The following is a 21,624-nucleotide window of genomic DNA, read 5'->3' as shown; positions in this document are numbered from 1 at the left end:
CTTCCGATTCCACAAATGGGCACAGGCCTGACCAGACGTGAACAGAGACATGATCTTTTTCTGTTCTTTGTGTCACTTGAGAGCACTTTCCTTCAAGGAGGAAAAAGAAAATCACAGAGATAATTCTCTACAGGAGCACCATGCTCTTCAGTCGCCTGACAGTGTTAGCTCTGGCGTGTCACATGAGGAAGGGCTGCCACCAACCTGACCTGGGACGGAACGAAACGCACTTATCTGTCCATGCAGCTTCTAATTGGGCGTTTTGCCCATTTTTGTGCCAAATTACCTGGGTGACAGTTTCAGTATCCTCCTGATCAGTACTGTGCCGTTCCACAGAACTGTTCAATGCAGGTCTAATGCTATCTGCACGCTGCAATGCAAACAGCATGGGTTTAGTACAGGGCATGAAATGGCAAAACAAAAACAAGTTCTTTGAACGCATTCAAACTCTGCCCTCTGCAACGTCATGTGTTATGTTCAATTTACAAACAGATAAGTTAGCAATAAACAGAATGCACTGTGTTGAAAGAGAATTCTCTCTGCTTCCCCACACGCAGACTCCAGATAACAGTACTATCTGATGTGCGCAGAACCCGAATTCAATATTCTTATTAACAGAAACATTGTCCCCAGACTGATTTACTGAAATCTGCTATCACTAATTAAGAACAAGGCATCATTTTGCCGACTACTTTCTTTGCAGAAAACCTTCCTAAGTGGTACAATTCAATTATCTGTCAGCAGACAAATCAACTGCAAATGTTCTAAAGGCTCTGCACAAGAGCCATCGAGAACAGCTGCTTTAACTGAACAAATATTTGTCTCTAGTCTAGCTAGGATGTTTTCAATATATTTTTGGTACATGACTGAATATACTGCATTGACAGAGATTTAAACAAAGGAAAAACAAATCCCAAGGTTTTTTTTACTCGGCTTGGGCACTACGTAACGTGTTTGAGACTTTATAGGCAAGCGCTCTGTGCATGCTGCAGTCCAGTCACATCACTCAGGGGCAAGCTATAGGGCATGGGCGATAGACTCCGACTTTCCTTCGTAAAGAAAAGAATGCCTATTACAAACGGATAATGCCAAAGCACACCCGAGACCCATCCCAATACATTAAAAGGCCTTCTTCTAAGGGCCACAGCAAGGAATAGATGCGTATACCTCAATCACACACCACTGTGAAACCTTCCAATTGAGTCAGATGTTGCAACGTGGAGATATAACAGACTAGACTGCCAAAATTGGTTTGGTGCTTCCAACCGCAACATCTTCCTACAGGTAATATCTGAAGAATATTGCATTAAGCTAAGCTGAATTCACCAGTGCTTCATCTTGCCTCATTCCCCTCACTCATTATTAGCAGGCTCAGCTCTGTGGTAAGTAAGAAATTAAGTTATTTTAGGAGCGCGGTCTTATGACTTACCTGCGTGGGGAAAGGTACCTGGATGCGCCCTTCGAGAATGTTGTCAGTGGTGATCTCTACAGAACGAGTTAGCTGCAGGTCCTGTAGAACTAAATGATAAGGAACCTGAGGGAACATCTCCTGAATCTGATGGGCCTGGAGAAAACAAGGTTTCTACAGTCAGTAGCAGCAGTAAATAAAAGTTAGCTGGAAAGTATCTCAACAGAAAGAGATTAAAAAAATGAAGAGCTCACAGATGCTGTTTACGATATGATAACCCACACGCAGAAAGACAAACACGAGAAAGAAAACCCATGCTGGCACTGGCTTACAGGGCAATATTTTGACTCCATTGAAGCCAACAGCAAAACTGCAACTCCTATAGAGACACCACACGGTCCTGAAAATTGAGGCTCCTGAACAGTGCTTGTAGATGCACAAAGCCTTCAAAAGCTTCCCAACCTTCTTTTTAGGACAGCCTTTTTAATAAAGATCTATACAAAATTCACATGAAGTGACTGAAAGTTAGATCAACATTGAAAAAAAAACCAACAACCATTTTTCTTTATCCCAGACAGCTTCCAAAATGGTAAGGACAAGTGGAATAGGTTTTAATAACCTACTCTCTCCAGCCACCCTGCCTACGACGCAATGTGATAGGGTCTGAAAGCTCAAGTAAATTAAACTGAGTTGTCAGGGAATTGTTGTTACTGAATTTCAAGTTACAAAATAATAATATCCAAATTAAATAGATAAAAGTAAGAGGGCAGACAAATAATACGCTTTTAGAGGCCACCAGCTAGACTTCATTAAATATTAAAATCTATTATTTTAACTAATGCTGAAAGTTAGAGGCTGGCGGGGGTGGGAATTGAGAACAACAACAATAAGAAAAGAAGGATAGAAGGAGTTTTGAGAGCAAAGCAAAAACTCTGTGCCAGCTGACAGTGAGTTGAAACACAAGCACCTATAGCAAACCAAACTCTCCACTGTACTAACCTGTGACCAAACAACTGATTTAGCACTTCAGCCTCTGACCTTTCCCTCAAAATACTTCCCTAGGTTTTTATTCAGTAACACAAAGGAGAATTTCAGTTATTTTCTATTGCAAATGTGTAAAACTTTAGTTGTTTGCTAACCTGGGCCTTTCCATTAAAGTAGACATTTTAATCTAAGTTGTTACTGTACTTTTAATAATCCACAATGCTAAAAAAATCATTACTCATCCTTAAGAAAAGCCCATTTGTGCCACCGTGTCCAATAAAAGAAAAATTAAACTGACCTAAGATGGAGAGTTCCTACATGTTTAACTAAAAAATCATCTGCCAACACCTTACCGCTCCCTGCCCGCCCTGCCTCTACGCCCCCAAAATTGGGGCCTTACCCTGTTGAGACTTAACCGGTAGCGAAGGCTATGGGAGAGATCTCACACTCACAAAATTTCATCACTTTCATGAGACACCTCACCGAACATTTATTAAGATACTACAGCACACAGCAGCTTTAAGAACTCAAAGGACACAGCACTTCCTAAACTAAATGAACTAAGTGGGTTTCACGCAGCCGTATCCTTCTCTTTTTGAACTACATTAGAGTGTTTATGCATGAAGTCAACAAACCTGGGATTTCATCCTCAACGCTCCTATCATCATCATGAATCAACAAGAGGTGACTGCGTTAGAGAGAGCCCCATCTCACACTGACAAGACACTCAAACAAAACCAGCTATCTTGGAGCCGAGTGCTATTAAAAATAAATATTAAAAAATAATCAAAAGCTATAGAATGGATTTGACCAGTTACTACTTGACCAACAGTGACATTCTCTGGTTACAGACTCACACCCTTTGCTACTGCAAGTTGTGAGTGAAGATCAGTACTGAAAAAAGCTAAGGAACTTGCACTATGTGAGCTGAGAAAAAGTCTGCCTATCTACACAGAAAGTACAAGTAATTTTTCTCCCTCGTTTACTTACCTCCAGACCTGTTCTTTTACGTTTGCACATTTGAACCAACATATAGCCCTAACTTCACTAAAATAAAGCTTTTCTCACTCAAAAAATTAGCTTTCATGTAGCATCTAAACACTGTTTTGACTTTCTTCCCCTTTATGTTCTCCATTTACATGCATATCTTCCCCTCGCAACACAAATCATAAGAAGGCTGAGGTACAAACTATTAAAGCCACCTTACCATAGCATTAAGCTGGGAGTTGCTGGCTTGCGTGATACCGAGGATGTTTGTAGTATGCATCACTTCGACGGAAAAACTGGGCAGCCAGCTGGCAATTCGAGAGCCTGAGAATAAGAAATCACCAAGAACGTCAAGAAAGAATACGAGGTTCTCAGCAGGTGAAGTACTTCTACATGTATTCAACATAAGTCTTCCTATTTCTACAAGGTACGTACGGGGAGTTCTGCAGTGCAATCCAACCCTGAGGTCTCCCAAACATGGAGATGGCTGCAGTACATCAGTAAGAGCCGATACTGTCTTCAAACACACTGTCATAGTGGCTTAACAATCTGAGGGCCAGAAAAGGATCAAGAAAACAACATATCCTTGTTTTCTTGTTTTAATGTTCCCCTTAAAGGGAAAATTAAAATAATCCAGAGCCAAATTCAGTTCTGGAATACATGAATAACTCAAATTAAAAACAGACCAGCTTCTAAACAGGCAGAATCTGGTCCCAAAATGGGTCAAGCTATACGTGGCTGGCATCACTGAGACAATATTATTACAACGGGACAGAGACTAACTGAACAAAGCGACTGCTGCTGCAATTGTGTGCTTAGGATCATAGTGGGGCACAAGGCTGGCTCCCTCTTCCTTCTGCTTTTCCAGTTAAATAACCCAGTGTTTGCTCTATGCCACTTCTCCTTCTGTCTCCACAGTAATTTTGTGGGTCTCCAAGCCACAGGAGAGCACTGGGGAGGACAGCTATCAAAAAACAGAGTGCTGTTCTGAACAGAAATGTCCTTTGGAGACCTAAAGCACCCCAAAAGTGGAAACCAAGCAAGAAGCCATCAGCCAGTCTCAGTGTACCTAGAAATTTCTGACCTTTCTCTGCCCGTTATTCTCCTCCCACACTCCTCCAAAGATTCCAAAACCAGCACAGAGAGAGAACAGGTCGCTATGTAAGTTTGCAGCGTCTCAGCTACACCATGGGAGCTCCTCAAGGACAGCACCCAAAGCTGAGTATTTGCACTAGCGAAACCAACTGAGAAGCAACACGACTGCCATCAAAAACCTGGGAACTGTGGAAGACAAGCGCACGCCGATACCAAAACTATAAAACTTTGGAAGGTAAGCAGTGGAAATGGTCTCTTTCAGAACAAGTTTGTCTGTGCACACAGAACTCATTGTGGTCTGAAATCACAATCACTTTGTGAGTAGTTATAACACACCGTTGAAGTCACTGGAACCAGCATGTAAAACCGTCCTGGTTACATGATTCCATCTAAGAATAATCTTCTCCAGAATTCTGCACCTGACCGAGCATTGCAAGTTTCTTGTAAATGGAGTAGCGAATGGATTTTTGACAACCTCCCATTAGCTAGGGATAGCAGAATGATCGACTTTTAGGCTGCACCACAGAGGTTTTTTTCCTCTTCCACCAGCCACCTGGTAGCAAAACAGGACACGGGAATTTCCTGCTCTGTTGGTCAACATGGCACACAATGAATAAACGCCAGCATTAAAGCTGCTAACCGCACCAAATCAAGGAAAAGGGGGCACTTGCACAAAATCTTTCAAGAAATCTCTGTAGCTCCGGACAACCTCAGAGACGCTTACGTGAACTCTTGCAAAAGAGCTGTAACAAACATACGTGTTTGACAAACTCAAGTAGAGGCACAGTTTAAGTTTCAATTGAAGCATCGACAGAATTCCCTTCTACAGAAGGCTGTCCCCTTCGTTTATTTGGGCAACGGCATCAGCTGTCAAATCTGCTTAGCTCACCGTCAAAATGGAAGAAGTGATTGTGCTGGTTCAAGCGCGGTCTGCCTTCTGCTACTGCCACGGGGACCAGGTTCTCGTCCAGATTTTCCCTTTGGTGATCCTCCCTCACGTGATGGCTGTCAGTGATATTAAGAGACATTCTGCAGGTGGGGCAAGATGTATCTTGTTCCAGCCAGGACCGCAGGCATGAGCTGACAGGACAACAGTAATATTACGGTGAGCTTGCAGCGTTTTTCCAAGACATCAGTATCAGGAGTACATCAAGCAGCGGTAGCGTATTCTGTACAGAACATCAACAAATGCACATGGACTGCTCAGAGATAATTTGTGAGCAGAGATAAATTGATGAGCTCCTGATGACTCTGGCATAGGGTTCTTATGTCTTTCAGCTGAAAAACACCCAACTCTTCGCTTTTTATAAAAAAGCACGCAGATTTATCACAAACTTAAAACACTCTCCAAGTTTATTGTCCCTCTAGCTCAGAACAAGCAAGTTTTGCTTGGAAGGGGAAACAAAGCATTTCTCTCACCATCCCAAACTGAAAAGGGACAAAAACCAACTGGACAAGTGTTTAATATATACTGACACATTTTCATAGCAGTTCTGCCAGTGTGACGCAGCCATGGCACCCCCAAAGTTTGTCAAATACTTTTTCAAAAATATCAATACCCAAATCACCACCAAAGTGAGAACCACTCTGCAAACTCCCTGTGCAGGTTTATCAATACTAACCAGTGCTGTGCGTTACAACATTTACTTAATTCTCAACGTTTGCTGTCATGCAGAAAGTGTTTGAAATGCAGGTTTAAACACTCAGAGCTGTGCTTACTTTTGGACTCAGATTGATAGGACCCAATTGTGGTATTTGTTGGCATGTTAAACATAATTTTCACTATGGAAGAACTGAATTTCATACTTCACACTTGCAGGGTGGGGGTTTTTTCCAGCGGAAGCTCTCAAAACGCTTTAGAAAGGTAGAGACATACAAAAAGGTCAAATAAAGCTGTTTCCCAAATTGTGTATTTGCAAATGGAGTAAAGGCACAGATCACAGGTCTGGGTGACAGAGCAAGGAAAAAGCCCTACAGCAAAGTCAAGGACACAAGCGCTCTGCACAACTCCTGAAGCTGTAGCATACAGATATATCGCCAAAGTGTTTTTCATCATGTTTAAATGGAGGGATACGCAGTGTTCAGAAATCCGTGATGGGTTTCTCAGAAAAAAACAAAGCACTACAGTAAAAATCTACCATCTTCCACCACCTTGGTCATCAGCACAGCCAGCACGTTAGCGCTGCCGATGCTGCCCAACTTCATCTCCATCACTACAGCAAACCCACCCTGCACACGGCAAACTCAAACCTCTACTAGAGTTATCCTCAAAAGGCTACTTGTGAAACACCCGGGGTGACAGAAGCTACCACCACGCTGCTGCTCCTCACCGGCTCATCCACTGAGATGCTGGAATGGACACGAACCCCCTCAGCCTGCATCAGCCCCAAGCCCAAAAGGCTCGCAGGAAGCCAGCCGCGGTTATACCCATTTTGTACCGCACAGGCGGGGCTCGGTCACCTACAGCGCCTCAGCAGAAGGACAACTAACAACAACAGGCCAAGGTCAGGGACATTTCAAAGCAACAACTCTTTTGAGACGGACTGCTTCCTAAAAGATAAAGGAGAGAGTTTCAACAGCGACTAAGAGATTCAGACACCTACTTCTATTAAATTTCTTTAATATTTAGGCACAGAGTTGATGTCAGCAATGTGAATCTTCCTTGCTGTCTTCTCTTCTACTCCAAAGAAATGGCTATGAAAATATTCCCATGTGATTGAGAATGGACACAGTGTTCAGCCTGTTGGCAAAATCACCAGGCTTTTATAAGGAGACCATTTACCCTATTTACAACCATTCTTCAGTTGTAAATAGGGTTATTAATTACATCTGGTTTTATATGCAAGCGTCAGTCATCCACTGTAAGACATTCCCTCCCTAAACGCACCAAGGAGGTAAGTGTAACGTAGCTTCAGAAAAAAAATCCAAAAGGATTCTTTTAGATACAGAGAAAACAACTTTCTGAAGAGAAGACCCTGGGCTTCTCAAGTGCTCAGTAGGTGATTAAATATTCATATGATTCAGTAGCACTGGAAGAGGATTTTCTGCTATGGAGGCACATTATCTCATTAGAGACTTCTTGGCACACAGATAAATATTTATGGCAAGGTTTGTCATAAATGACAACAAATTAGCACACAGATTATAACCTCTGGTTTGACAGTTACCAGAAAAGTAAAAAGCTATTTGCAGAAAGTGACTTGCTCATATTACACCACAGGGACAATTTAACTGACCACGCATGTTAATCACATGGCGCTTCAGAAACTCCTGATTCAAACCCCGCACCTAATTTTTAAGCGCAAGCATGAAAATGCAAGCACTGCTACAAAAGATCTCAGAAAAGATGCACGTAGCTCAGCACACTGTCTCCACAAGCACCTGCTACTATTCACTACTGAGTGAGTGTAAGAAACCGTATAGAGAGTGATCCTCTGGTCAAGAGCCTCCCAGTTGCAGCTACCAGCTGCTGAGGGGCCTCTTCACCTAATTTAGTTACCCTCTTTTACAGCCCTGATGGATTCATCCCCCCATGACATCATATAATCAGGCCTGGCCTCCACAACTGTCCTGGAGGACTCACGCAAGGATGCACTATATAAAAATATTCCCCGTTTTCTCTTTCAAGCTGGTATCTGAAAGGTACTTCAGGATATAACTGCAATTTTTCTTCCTCACCTGAAAACCAACACACCCTCGTGGAAGAGGCGATGCGTAGGATAAAGTAAGGGGCAAAAGAGCGTGCTTTACCAAGCAGTTACACAGCAAGGCAGGGTACGGACTTGCAACTCAGACACCAGAACTCAACACTATCTGCTTGTTAGTTGGCAAGATGCGTGCTCTTAGCTTGGGGGGAAAAAGAATGCACCAGGTGAAACAACTCAAACATCAAAACGACTGAAGCGAACACGACTTGTACTTTGTTATTACAGGCAGACCAAGATGACCCAGGCAGTAAGCAATCGCAGCTTTGCCAACAGCTCGTTCCCTGTCATCCTGCTGTAACCTTCAGACGTGCCTATATATCCCGTCCTTCCTACAGTCAGGTGCACCCTCTCCAGCCCCAGCAACGTACTTGTGGAAGAGATGGCCGCAAGGGAGTTTGCGTGCGGATTGCATGGAGTCCCAGCAAATGGCACAGTCGTCATTATTGACCGCTAGCTCTTCTGGTGTTGCAACTGCAAACCTACAGGGGAGAAAAAGGAAGAGACAGAAGTAATGGTTACACCAGCTCGGCACGGCCTCTTGTCTAGAGAATCCCATGCTGAGAAAACCTTATCTCCACGTTGACTTCTCCTCGGGAGAGGTGTGCCGGCAGGTTTGCTGTTTTTTCCATAACTTGAACTCATACAGCAAAGGAAGACACACCACACAGGTCCCTCCCGTGCCTTCTTACAGGCACATTTTTTGCACATCTCTGCATCCATCCTAGGTTCAAAAAGCTTTGTCATAGTATCTTCCAAGGAGTATGATCATTAGACTGAGAACCTCAAATTATAACCTGTATGGATTTAGCTTATGTCATTTTTCTAAATGAGTTTTAATAGCTGTACCCATTAAGATGTCTTCTTGGGATCATAAGCATTTACGGTCTGACTAATTTTGGCCTTCACTTTTGCCAACCCCCACTTGTCTTTGATTTTTTTATTTTTTTTTATTTTTAAACTATAGAGCCATGCAAGCAGCTACTACACAGTACCCAAACACGGACAATATAGAGACAAGTGGTATAGCAACATTTCACAGTACTGCTGGTGTGGAATACACCTGAAGAACAACTACACAAAGGCAGGGAGCTCGCTGCCATTGGCAGCTTCAGGAGGAAGCTAGGATGTGGTTCTTCCAGAACAATCAGAATGACAAAACCACACCAAGTTGCTCAGACAAGAAGTCTGAGGCACTCGCAACTCAAACAGCTTTGTGAGCAGCTTAAAGGGGTTTAGCAGCTGCATCTTACTGAAAAGAAACAATGCATTGTGGATGAACTTCATTATGCAGCTCTTAACCTGGTATTACAGCCATTAAATTACTTTTCACAACAAAAACTTCAGGAATTTCTATAAAAGAGTCTTCTCCATCTGGACTACAGCAGCAAGCATCAGAGCCAGTCAAACCCACTGAAGTCCAGAACGAAAATGGTCCAGCAATATACGGAAAAAGTAAAACTCCCTGTTGCTCTTAAAATTATTGAGGACATAGCTGAGTTATGAAAACATTGGATCAGAAACGCAGTAGCCCCTGGCACAACCCTAGGTTTCAGTAGGCCTCTCCATTTCTCTATGTTGCCTCATTGCGAGGGAAGGAATAAAGTAATCCCAAGGCATTCTCAGCTCAACTACAAGTATAGAGTCTGTTTGAAGTTGGCTTCAGATTTAATAAATACATACTTAAAGCTGAGCAGGTTTTAATGAATATTTTGATTTAATTTCAGGCAGTAAATTAATAGTATGGCCTAATGAAATTAAGAGCATTTACTTCTATCACAGCCAAAGCCAATATTTGACCACTGAAACAGGCAGAGCTCTGCAGAGCTTATGCACCCCACCATCTCAGGTAGCATGCAAGAGAACACAGGAGAATAAACACTGGACAGGGGAGTTCTCTTGTTGCCAGTAATACGCTACCAGTAATACTGCTACTATAAAAGTCAATCCTACATATCTGTCACAGCCCGAAAGCGTGTCCCCCTGTAACAAATAAAACGGGTAAAAACATACCCTAAGTATACCAACTTTAAAAGCTGGATTTGCAAGATTGCATCTCTCCAGCTTACACCATGCCATGGTGTATCAAAGGAACGTAAAAGAATCTCAGCTTCTTCATCAGGATCCTCTCTCCAAGATCCACATCAAGATCCCAGAGCAAATAAGAGACTCACCTAGCTTCCATGTTTCCAACCACACGCAGGTAGTTCTTGTGCCGCCGAATTCTTCGTTGAACCTCGTGAAACAGGTAGCGCAGCTGCATAAAAATCACCAGGCTCGCCATTGACAACCAGATATTGCCAAACAGCTGAGGAAAAAAACAAAATGGTGATTAGAAACAAACGCCATGGGAACCAAGAGGCAGCCACAGTAAGCTGCATCAGGTCTTAAGAGAAAAAAAAAGTCAAGAAACCAACCACGAAGAATTTTTCTTTTGTTGAGACCATGTGGACTAACCATACGTGTTCACAGGTATTGCTACGTGTTACACGTTCAGATACAATTTAAGCAGCAAAGCACTTATAATAAGGATAAACTGTATTTGGTCCTGCTCAGCTTAATGTCCCCTGCCAGTGAAAATAGTTCAGTCTGATATTACTCAATAACAAAGCTAATTAAACACCTATTAAGCAGATAATTACATGGTAGTTAATACTCCACAACAAAGTTATTTGTGAGGACTCTTAATTACACAGGGGGAAAGAACGCCAGAACCCCCCACACTACATTTTCCCCTTTATTTAAAGAACTCCTCTTTAATACTTGGTTCATAATATAAGCAAAGAAAAAAAAAATATTATATAAAATACATATATCCAGTCCCCTTAATTTTAAGGTCTGTGTATTTGCTCAACATTATGTCCAGTATTTCATACCAGCATATGAATATGATGCATCAAGTCCAGTGAAAGCAAGGTTAGCTCCATGACAAAATCTGTGTAGTAGACGTAAGTGCCTTTGCCCTCCCACGTTCCTTCATGGTTGAGATCCCAGAGATGAATTACATATCTGCAAGAGCAGGGAAATTAACATTATTCTATCTTTTTTGTTAAATAACATCTCTAGCATTCAAATTATTTTATCCATTTTCCAAACAACTTCTGGATTCTTTGCCCTTCCTAAGCCCAATGCCCACACTCTGGGCTTTCCTGGGGGACTTTTTAATGCTACTGGTTTCAAACAGCATCATTTTAAAAAGCCAAAAGGCAATCAATGCTTAGCCCACACTGGCATTAAAGACACCCACCAGCTGATGGAGAAGAGGTAGCGTTTGCTAAAAACTCCTGCATGTACCAAAAACCAATGTTGGGATTATAGTAACTGCAGACCCCCACTTTTCAGCACACAAGGTTTTTCTGAAGTGAGGCATTACAGCTTGGTGACAGACCTGAAATGCCAATAGTGACCTGGACAAAGAGGTTCTGCGCTACACGTCACATTCTTCATATGCATACACACGTGTATTACAGCTGCACGTGCACATTCCTTTTTCAGAGCAAAAGTTCCAGAGGTTAAGATCTTAAAATAAACCCAGTGGGATGACACTAAGTAGCACGTATCAAGCTTCATACAGCAGCACCAATCCATTTTAATCCATGCCTCAACTATTAACACCCACTAAAGCTATCCATGCACTACAGAATTCATGCATAAAAATAGTACTGGCTAAGGTTAACCACCATTGCCCATCTCCAAACATGCAGTTGCAATTCAGCAAGGTAACTACACACACCTCTTAAATCAACATGCTATATGCACTACCTCCTCGAACAACCATCCTGCAAAACATAAGGTACTCACCGTAAAATCACATGAGCTGTTCTGACTGTCACAAGCAGAGACTGCAGAATACAGGAGAGAAAAAAAGAGAAAAAAAAAAAAAAGGTATGTTAACAACATTCTGGCAGAGAGAGTGGTACTGAGACAGGAGCTGAAGGACTATCGCACAAAATGCATTTATTGCAGCTTAACAAGTTCCTGTGAACCAACGGTCACTACAGATGACTGCGTGCACAACATACCTGTGACAAACATGAAGCTTACGCATAAATACAGAAGAAACTGTTCTCAAGCACGCAATGCTGTTGGAGCTGCCGCTAGCATCACTGTGGCTAAGTCTCACTTTTTCCCCCACTACATAGGACGCGTTATGTTTTTCAATTCTTATCACCCAGTGAGTGCTGAGATCACAACCCCACCAACTACCTTCAGGTGAAGGTAGCACGCCGCTCCTCATCCCACTGCTTAAGCAAAATCTGAAGAACCAAAAAGCCGCAGGAATTTGAGGAAGAAGCATGGCAACACTTTCAAATATTTTTTCCCCTTTGCTGAGATGTGAACACTGCAGAAGTAACTTCTGTCTTTAATCATACTTACTTCTCTAGGCTAAGTACAGAGAAAAAAAAAAAAAGAGTATATCAGAAAGCGTAAGCAGATCAGAAGCGTAAAGACAAGTCAGCAGAAAGGTCTGTTTCCAGAATACCTAGCCACATTTCCATGGGCCCTTATCATCTTAGAAACATGGCCCCATCACCTCTCTCGAACCTGTCAGGCCCACATCCCTTCGCTACATCCTCCCAGTGAAAGAAAACGGGACAGGACGAACCCCCTTCAGAGACTGCCCACACCACCCCGTAGAGAGCAGGGGCCGACACCAAGATGCAGGGCATTTACAGTGAGCAACTGAAACCACGTCTGTAAAACTGCTCTGCTGGCGTGCCTTCAGCATAAGTATTAAAAGCAGTACAGAAGAACTATCGAAACCACTAACTTCCCAATATAGCAACAAAACAGTTGGTTTAAATAATTTTTTTTCTATTTATAAAAAGCATTCTTCAAATGCTTTGATGCCTATTTAACCCTCAGTAATATCCAACATATCTGCCAACTGTTTACTATTTGGCTTTAAAATAAGCACTCCTGTTTAAACACCACTGCCATCTTTTATCCAAAAAAGGGCTTCAGGGTAAGACGCACACATCATTCAAATAACAGAAAAAAAAAAAAAGTCCAGAAGGCAACAGCAAGTCATCTAGCATGGTGTGCTGTTCTCATCACAAACATCTGTCATAAAAAAGTTAAATTTGCACACTAGCCGCTCCTGCGAGGTACGGCATGAGACCCTCTTCTGTCTCCTCTGACCCCACACGTGGGGGGGTACCAGAAAGACACTACCCCTTGTTCACACCAGGTTTTTGGCTACGGAGAAGCTTTGAGCAGACCACAGAGAAAAAGTAAACATGTCCAAATTCTAACCATGCAAGTGGTGAAGCAGAACGATTACCTGAGCTGCTGGATGGATATGCCACTGAGCACAAATTTGTGTCAAAACCAGTACACGTGGCATAAAGTCTCCGATAAGGAAGACATCTGTCAAGTAGAAATCTGGAGTCTAATCTTTGCAACTTTACCAAGGCAACATTGCCAAGACATGATTTACGCTGGTTAATGCTGAGGCAGCAAAAGCATCAAAATTAAAAGGACGAGCTAGTGTAGATTTGGTCAAGATGCTAATCTCCGGTTCCTCCGCTGCTTCCAGAAATGCATTTCAACATCCTGACACAAGAAATACTTCGCAGAAAGTAAAACATTGCATCACAAGTTACACAACTCCGTAATCTGAGGTTCTAAATGTACAGCAGGACATTTTCAGGACCAACACCTCAAGAGCTCTTGCACTACGCACACACTCACCCCTCAGGGACGCCGCGATACCCGCAGACACTACTCACGCAGATTAGCACACGACTGGAAGGCACTCAAACCCTAAGATAACGGGTGCGGTGTAAGAAGCTCTGCAGGAAAATACACTATTATCTGGTAGGTACAATTCTAAGATTTGAATATCACTATCATTATACAGCCTTAACGGAGCTGTATGAAACAGGATCAGAGGACGGCCGCTATAGAAATGCAGTAATTCCTTCTTACAACAAAACAGGTAAAAAGATAGACTGGCCATTACTTGCTAAACTATAATTCTCCAATACCATATATGAAGGCAAAAGAGCTTAATGTTTACACAAAAATACGGACTGTCCTTATTCAACCTTCCCTGGGCATTTGCACATTTCACATCCATCCTTTGCAGGAAAGAAAACGCTGACAAACAGCACAGAACAAGGAAAAGCCTAACTAAAACCCGAGAAAAACATCTATATTGCTTTATTGAAAACCCTGAGGCATCGAGCGAAATCAATGTTTGCAGAGTCAGGAGAGAGAGATGAATAGCTTAATGTAACTTAATGTAATTAAATACACGCTAATGGAAGACACTTGGCAGGGTCCCTCTCGAACAGCATCACACAAGCCACCACCAGGCAAACATTTTAGTCTGCAAGATTTAATGCTTTTTGCTGAGACTCTGAGGACCACCACGAGGTGTCACTGCTGGTACCCGTACAGACAGAAACCTAAATATTTTATGCCACTTACACGAGCGCTGGCTATTAAAATCACAGACACTACTCACAGTCATCCAACCTATATAGGGCACATTAAAAACTTTCGGGAAAGGGCAAGATATTAGACAATCTCATATGAGGCAAGATTAAACAGACTAGAAGTCTTTTGCTTGGAAGAACAGTCAGAAGGGGAACAGGAGAGAGGTCTACAAAATACCAAATAGTGTGAACTAGAGTAAACAGGGAATGATTCTTTGTAGTTTTTCACCATAATGTGTTAAATGATAGCCAGACCAAAGATTCAGAACAACTAAAAGAGCTCTTTTGTGTACCGAAAGCCGAGTTAAATGTGCCTTTGGATATTGCGGAGGCCAAAGTATAAATGAGTTCAATAAATGATCAGACAACTTTCCAGAGTCCATCTGAGGCTATCAAACCCAACAGGCTTGTGCAACCCCCAGCTCAGGAACGTCCTGAAACACCAGCTGCTGCAGGGAAGCGTAGGAGACCCTTTCCTATACGTTCCCCACAAACCTGCTCTGCTGCCCACCAGCAGCACAGCAGGCTGGGTGGATCCACGGCTTGGCTGAGCACCGTACGCTTATGCTGACTGAGCCACTCCTTTGTTAATAAGCGGAGAGAATAGCTCCCACTGAAATAAATAGCTGGGCCCCATCCTGCAACCCAAACCACGTACACCGCCACATGGCGCAGCGCTAACGAGGCAATGCTCCGGCACTGCAACACTCCCTGATAAACCTACCCCATGCTGGTACGAGGCTGATACATGCTTCTGCCGAGGCAAGATAAGACACACACCACCACCGAGACCCCACCTATTAAAGACCAACAAATCTTCAATACCCTTCCACTATGCAATTACAAATCTGGCCTTGCATATTTGCGTATTTAAAAAAGTAAATTGACATATTAAATAACTGAACTGTGATGTGACCAGCATCATATTCTCTTACTGTTTTCTTTCCTCCTCACTAACTCCAAGTAGGAATTCAAGATAGAAGAAAAATAAACCGTACCTGCCACTTGTTATCTGAACTCAGAATGTGATAACACGACTTACTTGCAATTATACTGATTACCACCCCTTTGTTTGAGATTATCACTTCCTCAGGCAGAGCGCAACAACGCACCATACCATCAAAACCATACTGATGTTCACTCCACAAACATTGATGTTTACTCCACACTGCAACGGGTTCAGGAGTGCACAAACAGGAGTTGCTCATCTCAGCTGAGATGCATCTCTCTGCACAAACATCAGCAAATCCCATGAGTATGCCTTAAGGAAAGGATGTCAGTCTCATTCCTTTTTGGGAGAAATGAAATAGAAAACACAACCTCAAAGAAAGAGGCTGAGGTGCACATCACACTTTCACACGCACTCTCTCCCTCTCTCTAGCGGCCATTTCAACTAACCCTTCTTGCAACGCTCATGAAGCACAACCATTATTTTTTCACAGGCTGCCATTTCCTTTCAGCATCATCTCACGGATTTAACCTCTCATTCTCTTCTTCAGATGATGATTTTTTGCAGGCTTAAATTCTAACGAGAAAAGGATGCTAATCTGGCAACCGCTCTGAAACGGGGGAGGGCATGTTTACATCTTCAGAGTTTCTTCCTTGAGGGAAACTAAAAGAAAACCAAGATATCCCCAAGCGAGGGGTGCAAAGCAAAGCAGAAACCACGACACGTATGAAGGAAGTCTCACCTCTGCTGCCATGAAAGCCAAGGTGTGCATGCCATGGGTGTAGCCAATGATACCACAGACAACTGCCAATCCACAGCAGGACAGGAGCATGGCTATGAGCAGGGTCAGGACTCTGATGTGGCTGCTCATGGGTGTGGTAGGAGAAAAGGAAAGCTGCAACACAAACACAGAAATGCACAAGAGGTTTAATGGAGTACTTCATCCACCCTGCCTTCCGCAGCCACCTCCCCAAACAAGTCCTCATTCAGGAAAAACTTTTGCTTTCTAGAATAAAACCAAGACCTAAACCACGCAAATGACGCAGAACAAAGCTAAAACCACACACCATCCCGAAGTCCCGTTCATCTCGCTGTCATTTACATTCACCAGGCTTTTAAAGCCAGAAGGGACCATTACGATGGCTTGCTCTAAGGTTTAGATCACCTGTGTAAGAAAACCACAGACGCTTTCTCACCCGGCAGTTTCTGCACCAAATCCGCAGCACCTGCTTAGGATAAATAGGCTTTTGGGGAAGACCCCTAACCTCTATAGATAGTCTTTGAGCAATGAGAATAATTCTGCCGATTTTTCACCTTACAGCTGATCTGAATTTGTCCAGCTTTATCTTCCAGCCTCTAGTTCTTCCAATGTCATTTTCTTCTCGAAGAAAGAGACTTCTCCCCCATAAACTTAACTTGAAGCTAGAGACTGCTGGACAGAGTCTACTGAAAACAGTTGCCTCTCAATAGCGTTTATAGTGCGTTAATTCTCTAAACTACCTTAACAGTAGGCTCTACCTAGGCTGCCTAAACCAAAGACGACCCAAGTGGCAGAGTATTTAGGCAGTCCATCCCCTTATTTTCAGGGCAGAAAGGGGAAGAACAGGACAAGGGAAAAAGAAGCTGCCCAAAGCTTCACTCTGGTCGGACTGATGAAACTGACTCCCATGTTTTGTTTTTAAATTGGTTCTTTCTTGTTTATATCTGGGTCAGTTCCACATCCCCCTGAGTTTGCAAGGCAGATCACACAAGCACCATTTGTCCAAGTAAAGAATTATGATATGTGCTTTGAAGGCAGAAGGAATATAATAAGGATTTCTTCCCACACGGGCTCTTTTCTTTTACAGCTTTCTGAACAACGTTGAAAATACCAAATGACTGCCTTGTTCACTTCTGCCTCAATTTTCCTAACCACAACCAACCTACTTTCAAGTTTAGTGCTTAGCTACTTGTGAATTAACAGGCATTATATTGAATATTAATAAAAATTTTAAAAAAATTACACAGCACAGAGCTACCAAAAGGAAATTCATGGATTCAATTTAGTTCAAACTTTTATTCCAGGACAGAGGAGATGAGGAAAATGCACATCCATTATAGATGTTTAAAGGGCAGATTTATGGTTCAAATTCCAGTTCCTTCTTCCTCGCCCAGCCTTCAATTTCTGCGTCTCTGCTGAATTTATCCCTGGTATTAACAGAAACTGTGATATAGCTTGTGGAGAAAATTGCACTGTATATTGTAAAGACATCGGCAGTCAGTATTTGGTAGATGTAAACGAGCTTGAAACCCGAGCACAGAATCCACAGGAACAGGCTTTACGGACCAATACCAAAGGGCACCAGTCTAAGGGATGTTCTGTTGTCAAGATTTCTTCACTAAGGAGAGCTATAAAGACATCTCGTGGAGTTATGTAACAGTAATTACAGGGCACATATAAGACGCAATTTATCAAAGAAAATTAGTATCTTCAGCTCCATTTGTCTGAAGGGAAAACCGAAGGAGTAAGATTGACATCGCACTTTAAAGCAAGTATTGAAAGCTATGGGGAGGTGCATGTGTTCAGCGCTGCAGGGTGGGGAAAAGGTCTAAATGATCTGCTTGAAACCTATCATGAGCCAGTGCCCAAACCAGAAACAGAATTTGCATGCCCCAAAAGACAGGCCTTAATCAAAACTTACATATTCAAAGCGATCCTTGCAGAGCTGAACCATAAGGTGAAGGAACACAAGTCCAGAGAACCAGAGGCACCACATCACCACTTCTTCCACTGTCTGAACATTCAGCACACCAAAAATGAAGATGAACTTGTAGAAAATAAAATTCCAGAATTTATCCTTGAGATGCTGCAAAGAAAGATATTTGGTTACTGTAGTGAAAGGACTGACAATCCACGTGCAGGGGAGAGAAAGAGGGAAAAGGAGAAAGGAAAAAAAAATTAAAAGGAAGTAGAAACATGACAGTATGTTAGCAAAAGCCAACTGCATATGCATCTTGAATAGTATTTGTTACCCTCACTGAATTAAAAACATATTAGAAATATTAGTAGTCCTTAGTACCTATCTAGTCTTCTGTACCACCGTAGAATAACTGTGCGACACAGCGCACAACGCAGTTTTCTACCATGCTTCTAGAACGGCACTTAGCGCAAACCAAGTTTGATCTCAGTTTGATTCTCCACGCTCAAGCAACAGAGCTACTGGGCCGCAAACACAAAGACCTCTTTGCTAGAAAAACTGCCACGGTTAGTTAGACAAGATGCCCGAATAGCCTAGCACCTTGCTTCCAAAAACCTGTCAAAAAGTACAGATGATTAAGAAGAGATGACAAAGTCTGCTCTTAAAAAGCACAATGCCTACAGTGGAGAAGGAGATGGATGAGCAATGAAAAAAAAATTATTCCCACGCACATGCAGTATGAAAGACACAATACGATGGTCTCAAGCAGTAGAGAGCAAGCCAGCTTGTTGGGCATAAAAAGAATTATGAAATAAAATGTTTTGTTAAAGAACACGATGAAGTCACCAGGAGTTTAGTTAAGACAGGCCCAGAATTCCTTCGTGATGCTGCCATTTTTGGCTCGCCAAAATTAATCACCAGCTTTCCTTTACATGAGAACTGAAGCATGCTCCCACTGTCCAAACGCACGTGGATCCACACTGTTACTGCTTTTCACTTCAGGTTTTTAAGAGGGTAGAGAACATCCTGGAAATTATCACTGGTTAAAATTCCACAGACTTACAGCCAACACAAACTGGAAAGAAAATCTGGCCCAATGCTGTTTGAGAGCGCCTTGGTTTTGATACACTTCACTCAGGGCTCTATGAGGTATGAATCACAAATACAATGGGCTTCGAGAGATCTGTGGCTATTAATGAAGCCTTATGTGCCTCAGTTCTGCATGTCAAAAATCCTCATTTTTCCTAAAGAACTGCATTTACACCCTTTTTTTTTTTTGTTCTTAATACATGAACATGCTTCAAAACACTGCTACTGCATTTACACAGAGCAACTTAAGCATCTGCCTTTCTTCTCTTTAAAAAATTATACAGACATTAACCAAACGACTGCTGCTGCTTTTATCTTCTGCAGGATCCTGTTTTTAAAAAGCCTGGGCTTTAATGGCTCCCTTGCTGAATTTTTTAAAAACATTCTCACCTAGCCCAAGACGACTAAACAGCTTGAGTTTTCAGCCCCGCTTACCTCCCTCCTCTGGACACATGCCTGCCTACTCCCTCTGAAACCCGAGGGCAGATAAACTGCCCGCTCAGCGTCTGAGGATGGAAAGCGCTTCTCCAGCGGTCAAGGCACAAAACAAGGTACAAGAGGGAACTCAGCCTGCCAGCGCTCGTAACTAACTACAAAACGCAATGGAGAAATGCTGCCAAACGCAAACTGAATAGGGAAGAACACTTTATAAATAGTGAGGCGCACTTGTAAGAAATCTGACAAAGTTCATTAAGGAAGCAGGATTTTCAAGTTGACCAGGGGCTTATAACATACAATAGCAAGAGCAAAAAAGAAAAGTTCCCTTCAGAAATAAACTGGAAGCTTGCGGCTGTGGGTATCCGAGCTAACCATGAAGGGCTTCCTGGGCAGATTGTTTTCTGTATGGTTTTGCTGGACATTTTCAAAAGAGACACGTCCAAATGGTAAGATGTACATTGTTGCTTTTCTTGCATGCTTTCAGCAATTCCATACAGAAAACCACCCCGGTCGTACATGAAGCAATTATGAACCACTGCAGACATCCAAGGCAACAAAGGGCTGTCTTACCTGCCTCTCACTGACACGAAGAGGACCGAACACCATACACTGGATTAGCTTAGCAACCAACATCAGAAAACAGCAGGCAGTGTTCACTAGCACCTGGAAAGAAAGAAAGCAGTCAGCAACAAATACTTTTGCCCTATTTAGAAAGAGAGGGAGAGAAGGGGAAAGAACGAGTCTAACAAAACCAACCATTGTTCACAGAATAGTTTTAGTTGCCCTTTTTTTTTTTTTTTGGTGAAATTTAAGCCTGGCCTCTTCCAAGACATGTACAGTAGCTGGCAAGTCACTTAACTTTTTTCAGTAAACACTAACATGGTCAGTTGGATACACCAGTACATCAAACAAACTTACCTCTTCATGATTAATAGTTTTATATAGATTAGCAAATCTTAGCACCAAGGAACACGAGCACAAAACTTGCAGATTACCGAGATGCTTATTTTGTTTAACATACGGCAAATGAGAAAACTCCAGTTTGAATCTGTTGTTACAGGAATAAGATTCGGACGTTGTCCCAAAACATACTGAATAGCAGACACCCCTTCTGCAACAACGCTGCTTAAATCTTTCCGGGTAAACGACTTTAAAGCAAAGCAGCAAGAGGCAGAATACACGGGCCTGGGAAAACTGCTTCTAACATCTGACAAAGACACTTGTAATTAACTTTTGACCTACGCAGAACACTAAAAAGGGGAGGGGGGTGATGATGAAGCGGCCTCACCCTGTCATTTCTAAAGGACATACAATCAACTTTCCCAGAGCTCTTAATTTACGGTCCTGAGACCGAGTCTCAACAGGCTGAATATGTTCGGTATATTCAGAAACCAGCGCCTCCGTCCGAAGCAGGCACGCTGTAAAGCGGACACCCAACTAACGCCAACCTTTGACTGACGGACACCTGCAAGCCCGAGAGCAGCAGCTCTGCCGGTGTCTGACATCCCCTCGCTGCCCCTTTATTCCAGAGAGAGGGATGACCCAGCCCAGATGCCCGAGCCACTGCCAGGTCTGCGCTTCAAACAGATACAGAGTTGTTTGGTTTGTTTGTTGTTTTTTTTTTTTTTTCCTTAAACGGTGAGAACACTTCGTCTTACCTGCGTGACTTTAAGTGTTATTTAAAAAAAAAAAGAAAAGAAAAAAGGCGAAGCTCGTGCTGGGAAGAGCCGGCGGTCCCTCACACAGCCGAGCAGGACAAGCGCAGGTGCAGCCCCCCCCCGGGCCCCACAGCCAAACACCCCCCCGGAGCTTCGCCCCGACCCACCATGGCTGAACCTTCGGGGCGCCG

General features: G+C 42.8%; 1 protein-coding gene across 1 annotated transcript in view; it reads right to left on the bottom strand.

Annotated features, from left to right (window-relative positions):
• Positions 1-20,434, bottom strand: part of AMFR (autocrine motility factor receptor, E3 ubiquitin protein ligase) — a 26,798-nt gene extending 6,364 nt beyond the window's left edge. The window contains exons 1-11 of the mRNA XM_009889447.1: positions 20,346-20,434; positions 18,252-18,416; positions 16,313-16,465; positions 11,980-12,020; positions 11,055-11,187; positions 10,353-10,486; positions 8,550-8,660; positions 5,364-5,554; positions 3,600-3,703; positions 1,430-1,564; positions 287-370 (exon numbers count right to left, since the gene is read on the bottom strand). Of these exons, the coding sequence (XP_009887749.1) occupies positions 287-370; positions 1,430-1,564; positions 3,600-3,703; positions 5,364-5,554; positions 8,550-8,660; positions 10,353-10,486; positions 11,055-11,187; positions 11,980-12,020; positions 16,313-16,465; positions 18,252-18,416; positions 20,346-20,408 (1,314 nt within the window). The 5' untranslated portion in view covers positions 20,409-20,434. The remainder of the gene's footprint in view (positions 1-286; positions 371-1,429; positions 1,565-3,599; positions 3,704-5,363; positions 5,555-8,549; positions 8,661-10,352; positions 10,487-11,054; positions 11,188-11,979; positions 12,021-16,312; positions 16,466-18,251; positions 18,417-20,345) is intronic.
• Positions 20,435-21,624: the final 1,190 nt, after the last annotated feature.

This window comes from Charadrius vociferus, unplaced genomic scaffold (assembly GCF_000708025.1).
Source record: "Charadrius vociferus isolate BGI_N301 unplaced genomic scaffold, ASM70802v2 scaffold1061, whole genome shotgun sequence".
NCBI lineage: Eukaryota > Metazoa > Chordata > Aves > Charadriiformes > Charadriidae > Charadrius > Charadrius vociferus.
Note: the sequence above shows the minus strand (reverse complement) of the source record. Positions and strands in the feature narration are given on the sequence as shown.